Below are 15,212 nucleotides of genomic sequence, written 5' to 3' on the forward strand. Positions count from 1 at the left end.
CTAAGGCTTTTTAAACTCTACCTAACTATTTTCCTTCAGATGATATAGGAGCACATGCACACCTAGCTCAACACAAATCAGTATGGTGTGTTTGGGTTAGACCTAGTTATGTTCAGCCTGTTGTGATGCTGGTACACGCAACGCCCCAAGCTGCAATCAGTGAAGTCCTTTATTCGGATTGGGTGGTAGGTGTTCTAAACACATCTGACCTCGCGACCTCTGATCCCCAGCCACACTTACATAAGTAATAGCATTTAAAGCTGTGTCTGCGCCAATGCTGAGATCAGAGCCCAGTATATTGTTAGAGAAAGTGGCAGGGACCATAACCATGGGGACACAGAAGTCATTATATTTCTCCCGGGCGGCGGACAGTTCTATGACTCCCAGGATGGCCTGCAGTACAGGGCAGAGCCAGAGCCAGGTCTTAAGAGTGAGGAGTTAATGTGTTTGCACAAACTGACTCTCTATTCCCTATGTAGTGCACTACTTTTGACCAGGGCCCAGAGGGTGCACTGTATATGGAAAAGGGTGCCATTTGGGACACAACCATGAGTAAAGATGAGACAAGGTGGCCGGAGCCAGGGTGAGGGAGCCAGGCCTATCACAACGGACAGTGTGACTCAGACTGGGGAGGGACACACAGGGAGGAAAGAGCCTAAAAGGGGTTCTTTGAACATACAGAAATATGTTCTTGATTATTATAGGAGGAAATAAAGGAGAATATTTTGTAACTTTAGATTGTGAAATGAATGAATATAACTGCGTGAAACACTTAAGAAAAAGATACAAAGACACATGAGAAGAGAGTATATGTTTTAGTATCACTCAAAGATTCAAATTTTACTCATACGCTTAATGTTAATAACTTTTCGAAATTATAAAAAGTACAATATACAATTTGGTACTGCAAAATAGTGGTATAATTCTGTAATAATATTGTAAATATATTACATATAAAATGTAAATATTCAACTGTGAATGTAAAATGTACTTGATGCTGTTATGTGTTCTACATACCTCGAATCCACCGATAACAAGCAAAGCATTGATGTTATGTATCCTGATTTGTTCAGCAATCTTATCAAGATGCTTCGCTGGAAGGGTTCTAAAATTAGAAATGAAAATCCAATAATCACCTACACACTACAGTAAGTCAGTGTTGATTTTTTTCAATGGCACTCTATCGGCCCTGTTCAAAAGTGGTGCACTATATAGGGAATAGGTTGCCATTTAGGTCCCACAGACATAAACATTAGCCTACCTCTTTGTTCCCAGTATGGACCCCCCTTGGCCGGTCCAACCTGCTACATCTCCCCATGTAATCTCCTTTATCTGTGTGGAGACAAAAACAACAAAACTGTGTTTGAGAATGAGGTTTCAAATGTGTTCTGTGTAGTCTCCAAAAAGCTGTGCTAAATGTGAACATCATCATGTTCATTTCAAGGGGTCACAAAACATTAGCATTTAAGCTAAATGAATGAATTACATTCTAAAAAGCAATCAAGCACATCAGATTTACAATCAACATTTATCTTGCTTTGTATGACAATATCCCCCCCCAAATTGTCACATGCGTTGAATACAACAGGTGAAATGCTTACTTTACAAGCCCTTAACCAACAATGCAGAGTTGTTTTTAAAGTAAGTAAGAAAATATTTGCACAAATAATAAAAAAAAAAAATAAGTAAAAAAATAAAAATAATAAAGTTTCCCAATAAAATAACGATAACGAGGCTACATACCGGGAGTACGGGTACCGAGCCAATATGTGGGGGTACAGGTTAGTAGAGATAATTGAGGTAATATGTACATGTAGGTAGGGGTAAAGTGATTAATAAACAGTGAGTAGCAGCAGCGTAGAAAAGGGGGTCAATGCAAATAGTCCGGGTGGCCATCTGATTAACTGTTTAGCAGTCTTATGGCTTGGAGGTAGAAGCTGTTAAGGAGCCTTTTGGACCTAGACTTGGCGCTCCGGTACTGCTTGCCGTGCAGTAAGCAGAGAGAACAGTCTATGACTTGGGTGGGTGGAGTCATTGATTTTTAGGGCCTTTCTCTGACACGGCCTGGTATAGAGGTCCTGGATGGCAGGAAGCTTTGCCCCAGTGATGTACTGAGCCGTACACACTACCCTCTGTAGCGCCTTGCAGTCGGATGCCGAGAAATTATGACTGAAAAGGACCCGTGCAAAATTTTTACTGTCACTTGAGGGGGAATAGGCATTGTCGTGCCCTCTTCACGACTATCTTGGTGTGTTTGGAACATGATAGTTTGCTACTGATGTGGACACCAAGGAACTTGAATCTCTCAACCAGCTCTACTACAGCGCCGTTGATGTGAATGGGGGCGTGTTCAGCCCTCCTTTTCCTGTAGTCCACGATCAGCTCCTTTGTCTTGCTCACGTTGAGGGAGAGGTTGTTGTCCTGTCACCACACTGCCAGGTCTCTGACCTCCTGCCTATAGGCTGTCTCATCATTGTAGGTGAACAGGCCTACCACTGTTGTGTCGTTGGCAAACTTAATTATGGTGTTGGAGTCGCGCATGGCCACTCAGTCATGGGTGAACAAGGAGTACAGGAGGGGACTGAGCACGCACCCCTGAGGAGCCCCCGTGTTGAGGATCAACGTGGCAGATGTGTTGTTGCCTACCCTTACCATCTAGGGGTGGCCCGTCGGGAAGTCCAGGATCCAGTTGCAGAGGGAGGTGTTTAGTCCCAGGGTCCTTAGCTTAGTGATGTGCTTTGAGGGCAATATGTTGTTGAACGCTGAGCTGGCAGCTTGTCTGTACTGCAGCACACAGGCTATAATCTACCAACAACCCTCTACCCACATCTTACACATCCCCCAATGTTGGCCGAGGTACAGTAGCATTAGACAATGTCTGGATGAGCAGCCAATGCTTTTCAATCACTTATCCCTGCCTTCATGCTTTCCTCCAGTTGAACATAGACTGGCCCAGGCAGTGTTGTGAGGCCTGGGTGAGGGCACGAGATATGGGTGAGAGAGTGACAGAGAGAGGCAGTGGGGGTGAGGCTAAGAGAGTGGGGGTGAGAGGCCTGGGAACTGGGTGAGAGGCCTGGGAACTTGGGATGAGAATGGGGTGAGAGAGAGGCCTGCATAATAGAGAGGGGGTGAGAGTGGGGGTGAGAAAGAGGCCTGAATTAGGGAGACGGGGTAAGAGTAGGGATGAGAGAAAGGCCTGCATAAGGGAAAAGGGGTGAGAGTGTGGGTGAGATAGAGGCCTCCATAAGGGAGAGAGTAAATGGCTTACTGTAAGCTGTTTATCTCCCCACACAAGTTGTATCTGTAAAACACTGTCTGTGCCAGCGTCATGGGCACAGGGGTATAGGTGACTTATACTGCTTTCACATAGGATTGACGGTATGTTGCCTGTAAAAAAATTGGGCAATGTTTCTATGATCCCATTTCAAACAACCCTATTTCTACGTCTTTCTTGTCGGCATTCCCCTTTTATATCGCCATTGCTTTAGCCGGCAAGGAGCAAGAGACGTTTAACTTTGACCCTAGCTCCTAGACCCTGTTGTTGCAACAGTAGTCATGGTAACATGAGTGACAGCTGCAAGTTGTTCTATTTTTTCACATTCACAACAGAAGTTAGCAGCATGCCATACTTGTAAATAATTACTTTGTAATGTGTTAATTTTCCTGTTATGGTGAATAAAAAGTTTGCTACAGTTGAACTCAAAACATTGTTAGATATGTTCTCTTAATTATATGAGCTGGCTAGCCAGCTAGATAGCTAGCTAACAAACTAACGTTAGCAACACACCAAAACATTGTCTAGAAAATTCGCTTTTAGTTCCCTGGCTTGCTAGATTTAATAGCTACATATCCTAAATAAACGTTTAAACCAATGTTTTTTTTTTGTGCTAACAAAAATGGGCAGGTAATGTTGCTATTTGGACCAGGCTGCTGCGATGTCATGCAGACAGTCATTTGTGTGTTTATACTGTTTCATAATGACAAAGCCAGTAAGATGAAAGGGGACATTTATACAGAGGGGTTGGCGGGACTTTTAAATAATACCGCAATCATGACTAGGTCGGTCGGCGGAAATAAAAGTACAGGCTTTGTTGCCGGCAACACCTTTCAGATATAAAGGAGATGGAAAAAAGATGGCAGCATGCTAAAGTTGGCGGCAAAACATCTTGGTTTGAAAAGTGTATTACACTAACAAGGTCACTATAACCTATAGCTTACCTGTTTTCGCTGTCATGTTTTCATCACAGCCAACACTGTCTGATATCTTTTGATCAAATATGCAGAAGTATTCTGGTTTTGCTAGTGATTTCAAGATATAGTGTAAACAACATAACTATTTCTATGGTGTAAACAATACTAGGGGACTAATACGGTCAAAATGTGTTTGTGTTCTTATTACGTTGACCTGTTGATCATGTGGTAGTGAGGCGCTACTAACAATAACAGGAAGTAGGCGTCATAGGGGCGTGATAAGTGACAATAAATCTCATTGGGTAAGAATGAAATGACAACAAGGTAAACTAAACAGATTTATGTCTTAACGCCAGTACCTGTCCCTTGTAGAATCCCTCGAAGCCGTCATTAACGGCAAACATCTTGTGCCCCTCTTTGATGCCCACCCTGACGGCCGAGCGGACAGCTGCGTTCATGCCCGCCGCGGGGGCGCCCACGTTCAGCACAGCCACGTTGAAGGAGCTCTGAGGATCAACAGCACAGCACAACCGTCACACACACGAGCATATGTGCAGACACATACACTTTTAGACAGCGAGGATGGCGACAATTCTTTTTCAATTCAGTTCATGTCAAAACACTCATTGAAGATAAATGGCACTTATCCAATTCTTTAAATAGAATTGGCCCCAACTCCAAGCCGTTGACACACATATCAACAGCAGATCCCTCTGTATACAATAGGAGCACATAGTGCTTGATGTTCAGGAGAAATGCTGTAAAGGCTTGGCAAAGCTGCTGTCTCTGCGGAGAATGGAGCAGCATGCATTGATAATCTCTAACAAGGCCTCATGCTATGGCTCCAAGATGTTACATCTTTATAGGCTGCTGTTGTACTTCATTCACATAGACCACTGGCTCTGAGCTTAGGAAAATTATTTAGCTGTCAATCACATGATGATCACAGTAAGATCATGGACAGATAGACCCCACGTATAATGAGTGACATCATAAGCGTTGTAATCACCTACAGTAGCATTCAAAAGTTTGGGGTCACTTAGAAAGTTCCTTGTTTTTTAAAGAAAAGCAACAAAAAAAATGTCCATTAAAATAACATCAAATTGATCAGAAAAACAGTGGACATTGTTAATGTTGTAAATTACTATTGTAGCTGGAAACGTCTGCTTTTTAGTGGAATATCTACATATGCGTACAGAGGCCCATTATCAGCAACCATCACTCCTGTGTTCCAATGGCACGTTGTGTTTGCTAGTCCATGTTCATCACTTTAAAGGCTAATTGATCATTAGAAAACCCTTTTGCAATTATGTTAACACAGCTGAAAACGGGCCTTCTTTAGACTAATGGAGTATCTGGAGCATTAGCATTTGTTGGTTCGATTACAGGCTCAAAATGGCCAGAAACAAAGAACTTACTTCTGAAACTCGTCAGTCTATTCTTGTTCTGAGAAAGGAAGGCTGTTCCATGCGAGAAATTGCCAAGAAACTGAAGATCTCGTACAACGCTGTGTCCTACTCCCTTCACAGAACAGCGCAAACTGGCTCTAACCAGAATAAAGAGGAGTGGGAGGCCCCGGTATACTACTGAGCAGGAGGACAAGTACATTAGAGTGTCTAGAATGAGAAACAGACGCCTCACAAATCCTCAACTGGCAGCTTCATTAAATAGTACCCGCAAAACACCAGTCTCAACGTCAACAGTGAAAAGGCGACTCCGGGATGCTGGCCTTCTAGGCAGAGTTGCAAAGAAAAAGCCATATCTCAGACTGGACAATAAAAATAAAAGATTAAGATGGCCAAAAGAACACAGACACTGGACAGAGGAACTATGCCTAGAAGGCCAGCATCCTGGAGTCACCTCTTCACTGTTGACGTTGAGACTGATATCTGACAAGGTATAGCTATAGTTGCAACTTGGCGTGGTCTAAGGCACTGCATCGTAGTGCTAGCTGTGCCACTAGAGATTCTGGGTTCAAGTCCAGGCTCTGTCTCAGCTGGCCGCGACCGGGAGACCCATGGGGCGGTGCACAATTGGCCCAGCGTCGTCCGGGTTAGTGGAGGGTTTGGCCGGCAGGGATGTCCTTGTACCATCGCGCACTAGCGACTCTTGTGGTGGGCCAGGCGTAATGCACGCTAACATGGTCACCAGGTCTTCCTCCGACACATTGGTGCGGCTGGCTTCCGGGTTAAGTGGGCATTGTGCCAAGAAGCAAGCTTGGTTGGTTTGTGTTTCGGAGGACGCACGGCTCTCGACCTGCGCCTCTCCCAAGTCTGGGAGTTGCAGTGATGAGATAAGAGTGTAACTGCCAATTGGATACCACAAACATGGGGAGAAAAAGGTTTTAAAAAAATGTATAATAATTAAAAATAGATATAGTTGCAACTAATTGTTGGCACTTAGGAGCACTGAGCTAGAACTGTTATAGTATAATAGGCTACAGTATAGTACATACATTATATGGGGGCTCATCCTCCTCCTATCCCCTTAAAACAGAAGCAATTGAACAAACACTGTTACTGTCACAAAAAGACCTCCGCATGACCCACAATGCACCTCAACAGAAAGTATCTGTTCCTAACGCGCAAATCTGAGAAATGCTGGAATGACACAAACATTAGGAGGAAATAAATATGAATGTCACAGTTACTTTGTGTATGTACATTATTCATTTTATCTTGGGTTATCTGAGGTTACTTACATTTGGGAGTTCAGAGTCTGCTTTGTGGTAAGAGAGGAGTTTGTAGGTGTTCAGGTTGTTTTCGAAACTCCTGCAAAATATTAATGAAACATACTGTTATTTATCCTTCTACCATTCTCCAGAAGCCTCCATTACTGAGTTGCATAAGCTTTTAAAGGCCAGTGGAAAATCCATCACAATTCAATGAAGCTTCCAAATACAGAGATTTATGTTTATTTTACCAAAGAAATCCTATATACACAGAGTCAGATAATGTACCTCCCACGCAGTCTCACGGCTTCCTCAAAATTCTTCTCGTCCATGGATTTCTGGACATCTTGTGTCTAGTGAGAAAATAATTACGAATGGTAATTTGTCTCTAATCAACAGCCTACCAATTATATTAATTCATAATATATCTATAATGTATACTGTAGGTAGAAGTACTTGGGGGTGTACAACATAAAAACACACCACTAAAATGGGGTAGGCTATCACTCCATATGTGTGCTTCATTTACAGTTGAGTAAAGCAATCTTGAACACACAGTGTAAGTGGCAGGCCAACAGCACTTACCATCTGAACACACTCCATGAGGGGCAGACGGACAGCCTGGTTCCCACACAGAGACACCACACAGGCCGGGGTACTGTCTGACGCCTCCAGCAGGGCCAGGACCGCCTCCACTCCCATACGACTGGCCTGGACAGACAGGTCAAAGGTTACACTGTATTTTGGGACGCTGGGAAAATACTGTAACTTCAGGTTCAAGTTAGAAATTGCTTAATAGTATGACATGCTTTTTCAATTATGATGACCACTCTGAAACTTTGGCTGCCTCATGGTCACTAACCAAAACAAACATACCAGGGATATTATGGAGCTATTAGACAAGCAGCAGCACAAATGGCTGTGACTCCAACTGAAAAGTAGCGCACTATATAGGGAATAGGGTGCCATTTGGGAAGCAATACTGAAACTGTAAGTGCCTTTTAATGATGTAATTTTGGTATGTGGATGTATCACTCACTAGGATCCTGTCGAAGGCAGAGGGGGTTCCTCCTCTCTGGACGTGACCCAGGATGGTGACTCGGGTGTCAAACCCCAGACAGCTAACAACCAGCTATAGCAGGAGAGGAAGATCAGAGTGTACTTAAATAACACTGGTTACATCCCAAACGGCACCCTATTCCCTATAAAATGCACTGCGTTTGACCAGACAGCTCTGATCTAAAGTAGTGCATTATATAAAGAATAGTGTGTCATTTGGGACGTAACTATTGACTATTTGAAAACGTGGTATTTGAGATATGTTACATAATACACTATGTATGGCAGAAAGAGAATGAAAATGGCATGCTATTTCTCAGGAAGTAAGACAGAAGGGGAAAGCACAAGCACTGTAGACACATGCAAAACACTTCCTGCCATGTACACAGTAAGTGAGCCTCCTGTTTTGCGGCAGGTCAAGGAGACACAGGATGAGCAATAGAGGGCGTGGCAGGAGCAGATTTTACAGTACCCCCCCCCCTCGACCAGGCTCATCTGGGTGTGAGGTATAGAAATCACGTAAGAGGGAGGGGTCCAGAATGTGACGGTGGTGCACTCAGCAGTGCTCCTCCGGCCCATACCCCTCCCAGTCCACTAGGTACTGCCAGCCGCAAGCCCGACCACGTCAATCCAAAAGCCGCAGGATGGTATAGGCAGGATGGTCATCGATGAGTCGAGGGGGTGGAGGAGCTCTTGCAGGAGGAGACGGGACTGGAGCACACAGGTTTAATCAGGGATACATGGAAGGTAGGATGGATCCTGAGAGAGGCTGGGAGTTTCAGGCGCACAGCAGAGGGGTTAATGACACGGTCAATTTCAAAGGGACCAATGAATTGGGGGGACAGTTTCTTCAATGGCAGGTCCTCTGATGAGAACCATACCTTTTGACCTGATGTGTAGATTGGGGCTGAGACCCGGCGACGGTTGGCTTGGGACTAGGTCCTGTCGGAGGCATGAAGAAGGGCAGCCCGAGCCTTTCTCCAGGTACGATGACAACAGCGCAGATGGTCCTGGACAGAGGGGACCGCAACCTCAACCTCTTGGATGGGGAACAAGGGGAGTTAGTAACCCAGAGCACACTCGAAAGGTGACATACCTGATGAGGCGTTGGTGAGGGTGTTGTGGGCATATTCAACCCAGGTTAGCTGAGCGCTCCAGGAAGAAGGGTTAGCAGAAGTCACGCAGCGTAGGGCAGTCTCCAACTTTTGGTTGGCCCGTTCGGTCTGGCCGTTGGTCTGGGGGTGATATCCAGAAGAAAGACTGACATTGATACCAAGAGCTGAACAGAAGGATCTCCATACCTGGGAGTTGGGTCCCCAGTCGGTAATGATGTCAGTGGGAATGGCATGCAGACAAAACACATGGGATACTAGCAGGTCCACAGTCTCCCTGGAGGACGGGAGCTTGGAGAGGGGAATGAAGTGAGCCACTTTGGAAAACCTATCAATAATGGTGAGGATGACGGCGTTACCGTTAGATGGGGGAAGGCCAGTGACGAAGTCCAGAGCGATGTGTGACCAGGGGCGACTGGGTAAGGGAAGAGGGCGCAGCAGTCCGGAAGTGGGTTTAGTGGAAGTTTTGTTCCAAGCACAAACCGAGCAGGCTGAGACAAACTCCCGGACATCTCTCTCCATGGTGGGCCAACAGAAGCGCTGACGCAGGAAGGCGAGGGTCCGGTTCATACCAGAGTGAATGGTGAGGTGAGTAGAATGGCCCCACTGAAGAACAGAGCGAACACAATCTGGAACAAACAAAGCATTCTTTGGACCGTTACCCGGATCAGGCTGGTTCTGCTGAGCCTGGCGGATACGGGACTAGATCTCCCAGGTGACGGTGGCAACGATGCAGGTGGATCGCTCAATGGCTTCTGCCTCGGTACCCGTGCTGTCGGTGGTGAACTGGCGGGAGATGGCATCAGGCTTGATATTCTTTGAACCGGGGCGATAAGCGAGTGTGAAATTAAATCTACCGAAGAACAAGGCCCACCTGGCTTGCCGGGAGTTCAGACGTTTGGAAGTCTGGATGTAGGACAGATTTTTATGGTCAGTCCACACAATGAAGGGGAGTACAGAGCCCCCCAGCCAGTGATGCCATTCCTCAAGAGCCAGGAGTTCACCGTTTCCGATGTCAAAATTCCTCTGCAGGTGAGAGCTTAAGGGAAAAGAATGCACATGGGTGGACCTTCTGAGGGGGAACATTGAGACAGAACAGCACCTACCCCGGTGTCAGAGGTGTCCAACTCCACGATGAACTGGAGTCCTGGGTTGGGCTAAGTAAGGACCGGGGCAGAGCTGAAGCGACGCTTGAGTTCCAGGAATACTGCCTCTGCCTCAGGAGTCCATTGGGATGGAGTGGAGGTGGAGGTGAGAGTGGTGCAGCTAGACGGCTGTAGTTGCAGATGAAACGTCTGTAAAAATTTGCAAACCCCAGAAAACACTGTAGCTGCTTCAGGTTGGATGGCGCAGGCCACTCTGTGACTGCCATGACCTTGGTAGGGTCTATACGTAACTGTCCCTGTGCAATAATATAACCAAGGAAAGACACTGAAGCAGCATGGAACTCACATTTCTCAGCTTTAAGAAAAAGCTTATTCTCCAACAGCCGTTGAAGAACTTGGCAAATGTGTTGATGGTGAGCCTCAGGGTCCTTGGAAAAAATCAGGATGTCATCTAAATAGACAAAAATGAAGTGTCCAATCACATCCCTCAGCACATCATTGACTAGGTTCTGGAAAACAGCAGGGGCGTTAGTTAGACCAAAAGGCATGACCAACTCCTCAAAGGGATCCAGTGGATCCCTCTCTTATGCGGACAAGGTGGTAGACATTCCGGAGGTTGAGTTTGGTAAACACTTGGGCACCATGGAGGGGGGCAAAAGCAGAGCTGATGAGTGGCAAGGGGTACTTGTTCTTTACTGTGATATTATTCCGCCCACGGAAGTCTACGCACGGCCTCAGTGACTAATCCTTCTTCACAAAGAAAAACCCAGAACCCACCAGGGAGGAAGATGGCTTGATAAGTCCTACAGCCAGAGAATCCTGGATGTACCTCTCCATAACCTCTTGCTCGGGGCGAGAGAGGTTAAATAACCGGCTACTGTGAAGAGGACCTCCAGGCTGGAGGTCAATGGCGCAGTCGTAAGGCCAATGAGGCGGGTGCTTGCTGAACACAGGAGGTAGATCGTGATACTCTGGAGGAACTGATGACAGGTCCGGAGGTTCTAGAATGAACTGGGGCACAGAAAAGGCAGGGAGAATGGCAGAATGTAGACAATTAGAGTGACAAAATGAACTCCAAGTGGTTACCTTTCCGGAAGTCCAGTCAATCTGTGGGTTGTGTAGCTTTAACCATGGATGGCCAAGAACCAGGGGGAGTAAGGACAGTCGATTATGTGGAAACTGATCTTTTCCTGGTGGTTTCCAGAGAGACAGGATGACAGGTACGGTTCTCTCACAGACACGGGCGAGGAGCTGTCCGTTGAGAGCATTGGCATTGAGGGGTTGAATCGAGTGTGACAGTGTCCAGGCCCAACTGAGTAACGACACCTCGGTCCAGGAAGCTCCGGTCAGCGCCCGAATCGATGAGAGCAGAGTGAGGAAAAGCCTGGCTCTGCCACACAGGGTTGCCTTCAAGCAGGGGTCTGGGGGAAGATGGGCAGGCGATTTGGCTCAACAGTATATCCCCCACTACCTACTTTTGCTGTACGCAGGGAACCAGTGGAGACAAAGTGACCAACCTGGCGACAGTATAGGCAGCTCCTAGCGCCGATTCGCCACTGCCTCTCCTCTGGAGAGATGGGCCCGGCCAAGCTGCATGGGTTTAGGATCAGGAAGTGCCTTGGAAAGGGATGCAGTCGGAGAAGGAGGACAAGGTGTTGAAGCAGATATTATGGTGCATGCAACCTTACCTACTCTCTCCCTCCGACGCTCATTGAGACTGTTGTCGATGCAGATGGCGAGAAAGATGAATTCATCGAGTCCATCAGGCTCATCCCTGGACACCAACTCGTCCTTGATGGTCTCAGTGAGCACATTCTGGAATGCTCCCTGAAAGGCCTCCTCATTTCAGCCGCGAGGGTGCGAAACTCACATGCCATCTCAGCAACACTATGGTGGCTTTGACGGAGGGACAGGAGTCATTTAGCCGCATCCTTACCGCAGACCAGGTGGTCAAAGACTTTTTTCATCTCCTCCGTGAATCTAGAGTAGAAGAAGCAGATGGGGGACTGTCTCTCCCACACCGCTGTGGCCCAGGAAAGCGCTGCTCCATGGAGGCAGCTAATCAGGAAGGAAATCTTGGCATGTTTGCTAGCATAAGATTAGGGCTGTTGCTCAAATACTAGTGAACTTTATACTAAAAAGGCTCTGCAAGCTCAGAGGTTGCCATCGTAGAGCTCGGGAGTTGGAAACGGCTCCCGAGGCAGAGAAGAATGACTTGGGACTGGTTGTGAGCTCGTTGTGAAGGTTCGGCCCTGTAGGTCAGACAGGCTCTGTGAAAACTCATTGATGTGCTCCAGAAGGGCTTTCAGGTCTTGGTCATGTTGCTCGAGCAGGGCGCCTTGGCCAGAGAGGGTTTGGTGGAGAGTATCTGAGTCCGCTGGGTTCATCTCTTTGGCCAGATAGTACTGTTACGTGGCAGGTCAAGGAGAAACAGGATGAGCAGAACAGGGCGTGGCAGGAGCAGATGTAACACCTCCAACACTTTTGTGTCCCAAATGTCACGCTATTCTGTATATAGTGCACTACTTTTAACCAGAGTCCAATGGGTCCTGGTCAAAAGTAGTGCACTATATAGGGAATAGGGTGTCACTTTGGACTCAATCTTGTTCTTCTGTTCTCCCAGGTAAAATGTACTGTATAGGACTCTTACCGGCACAGAGATAAGTTATATATGTAATTCTATGCTTACTAGGTTCTTAGGTGCGGTGACGAAGAACAAGGTGGCAATGCACAAACAGGAAGGAGTATAATTCACAGAACTTCACATCACTAAGAAAGGTCCATGAAAAGACTTAAAACATGTACAGCATGTTGTTAATGGGACAGAGAGAGTGAGAGATGACAATGTCCAACCAGAAGGAACCATGGAAACAAAGGAGTACTGTACCAGACCTGGGTTCAAAAACTATTTGAAATCATTTAAAATACTTAAATTGGGCTTAATTGAGCTTGGCTGGCGCTTGGTAACAATAGAATAGTCGCAAAACTGCAAACCCCACCCATCTGCCACTCAAGCAAACATTCAAAGTATTTGAAAGATTTTAAACCGGATTTGAACTCAGGTCTGCAGATGAGTACTGTCCCAGTACAAGACAGCTGGGCTGGGCTGGTCTTCTCATAGCACTTACTTCCTTAATATGGTTTGTAGTGATAGGCTTGTTGTGGCAATCTATCGCCCCCTCAGCTACAATAATGATATTGAGCCGTTTCTTATCTGCACGGTTCTATAGGAATACAAACAAAGCACAGATATACAGTACATGACAGAAAAGTTTTGCATTTGGCTTGTCAAAAGCTGGACCCGGTTTATGCTGAAACAGCTGCATGCCTAGAACGAGAAAGAACAGATATGTCTACTACCTCTTCTTTCTTTCTCTATCTTTCACTGTACAGATTCCTTTCATCTGTAAAGCATGGAGCTATTCACGCATCTGTCGGACCTGCTTTTGGTTCCCCCTTCGTTGCATATTCAGGTACTCACATCCTTGACATTATCAACAGTAATAGCCTTTCCTTGTCTGTCAATGGCTCCTTCAGCAACTATGATTATATTCAGCCTTGAACCCCTGGATCGGCTCTGGGCATTAAGAAACACTGCATGAATGAACACTGTTGATTTTGCTTGAAGGGAATACAAGGGAATACAATACACTACAACACTTGTGATCACTAAGCAGTACATCCCATTCAATGTAAAGCATAGATTAAAATGTGTTTATTGTTACATCTGCACATGTCAGATGTCACCTGTGCGTGTGTGTGTGTTTTACCTCAGATAGTTTCTGACACATATGTTCCTCCCAACCATCCTCAGGGGGCATCTCAGGGATCAGGACCCAGTCGGCCCCACAGGCCAGAGCACTGACTAGAGCCAGGTACCTACACACGCATACACACACGCACGCAAACACACACACATTAGAATATAATAAACTATAAATAACTACATGCAAACACAAACCCATTTGTATGTATTATGAACAAACATTTTCAAAGCAAGACCGCTGAGAGCCCATAGCTAAATTCCAGCAAGGAAATACACAAGAATAAAGCAGGAAGTCAGAGCAGCAAATAAATGTCATTCCATACCCACAATGCCTTCCCATGACCTCTAGCACAAACGTCCTCTGGTGGCTGAGAGAAAGGAGAGAAGTTTGTGTAAAGGTTGAGTGTGTACAAACAACACCACTGAGCTGTAATATGTACCCTTTATTAAATTCACTGGATGCTTCCCAAATACATAGTGCACTATATAGGGAATAGGGTGCCATTTGGGACACACTTGCTATACTGTTTCTGTCAGTACCTCTGTGCAGTAGTCATGATGGCGTCTACCACCTCTATGATTCTGTGCAGGGCAGAGTCTGTCCCGATGGTCATGTCAGTGCCACAGAAGTCGTTGTCGATGGAGCCCACCATTCCCACGATGTGTAGCTCTGAGTTGTTCTGGGCAGCCTCCTCATCAATCAGACCTTTAAACAGGATACACAAGACCACAATTTAACCCACTGGTTTTACTACTGAGTAATGTACACGCATAGGTGGAATGGCTGTATACAGGCTTTGGTATACAGACTTTGGTAATACCTAGTAATACATGTCTTACTACATATCATGTGGGAAAATATTTTTTTTTGCAATTTGCGTAGGAAATTAGTTATCTAATTTAGTGATGGAGTAGATTACTGTGAACATTTGGTCCACTACATGGAATACAACGTTCAGTTACCCTGTCGAACAAGTTCTTCCAGTAGTCCGCTCCACTCCTCTCTGAAGAGGTTGGCCCCCGTGAGGCTACCGTCCCCTCCGATCACACACAGGTTGGTGATGCCACGCAGAACCAGTTGGTGGGCAGCCTTTAGACGCCCCTCGTGGCTGCGGAACTCCTTGCAGCGGGCACTGCCAATGACTGTGCCACCCTGACAGGAAAACACAACAGCTAAGAATTCAAATGAATGGATGAATGACAGTTGGAAAGATGGATTGCTGGATGGATGACAATTTCATTGATGGATAGGTTGAGGTTGGATAGATAGATGAAGGAAGATTGGGTAGATGGATGAAGGATATATG

General features: G+C 46.0%; 1 protein-coding gene across 5 annotated transcripts in view; it reads right to left on the bottom strand.

Moving 5' to 3' along the window:
* LOC139387612 (ATP-dependent 6-phosphofructokinase, platelet type-like) overlaps positions 1-15,212 on the bottom strand; it is a 45,553-nt gene that overhangs the window by 7,895 nt on the left and 22,446 nt on the right. For 4 of the 5 annotated variants that reach the window (XM_071133983.1, XM_071133984.1, XM_071133980.1 and 1 more), the window contains 12 exons: positions 14,869-15,058; positions 14,446-14,611; positions 14,229-14,273; positions 13,910-14,018; positions 13,268-13,363; positions 7,902-7,994; positions 7,448-7,573; positions 7,151-7,215; positions 6,893-6,962; positions 4,551-4,697; positions 1,262-1,332; positions 1,018-1,105 (listed from right to left, as the gene is read on the bottom strand). In XM_071133983.1, the coding sequence (XP_070990084.1) occupies positions 1,018-1,105; positions 1,262-1,332; positions 4,551-4,697; positions 6,893-6,962; positions 7,151-7,215; positions 7,448-7,573; positions 7,902-7,994; positions 13,268-13,363; positions 13,910-14,018; positions 14,229-14,273; positions 14,446-14,611; positions 14,869-15,058 (1,266 nt within the window). Of the gene's footprint in view, positions 1-1,017; positions 1,106-1,261; positions 1,333-4,550; positions 4,698-6,892; positions 6,963-7,150; positions 7,216-7,447; positions 7,574-7,901; positions 7,995-13,267; positions 13,364-13,620; positions 13,717-13,909; positions 14,019-14,228; positions 14,274-14,445; positions 14,612-14,868; positions 15,059-15,212 lie in introns of all 5 variants that reach the window. The other variant, XM_071133982.1, reaches the window with a different exon arrangement.

The sequence above is a fragment of the Oncorhynchus clarkii genome, chromosome 28 (genome assembly GCF_045791955.1).
Source record: "Oncorhynchus clarkii lewisi isolate Uvic-CL-2024 chromosome 28, UVic_Ocla_1.0, whole genome shotgun sequence".
Taxonomy (NCBI): Eukaryota; Metazoa; Chordata; class Actinopteri; order Salmoniformes; family Salmonidae; genus Oncorhynchus; species Oncorhynchus clarkii.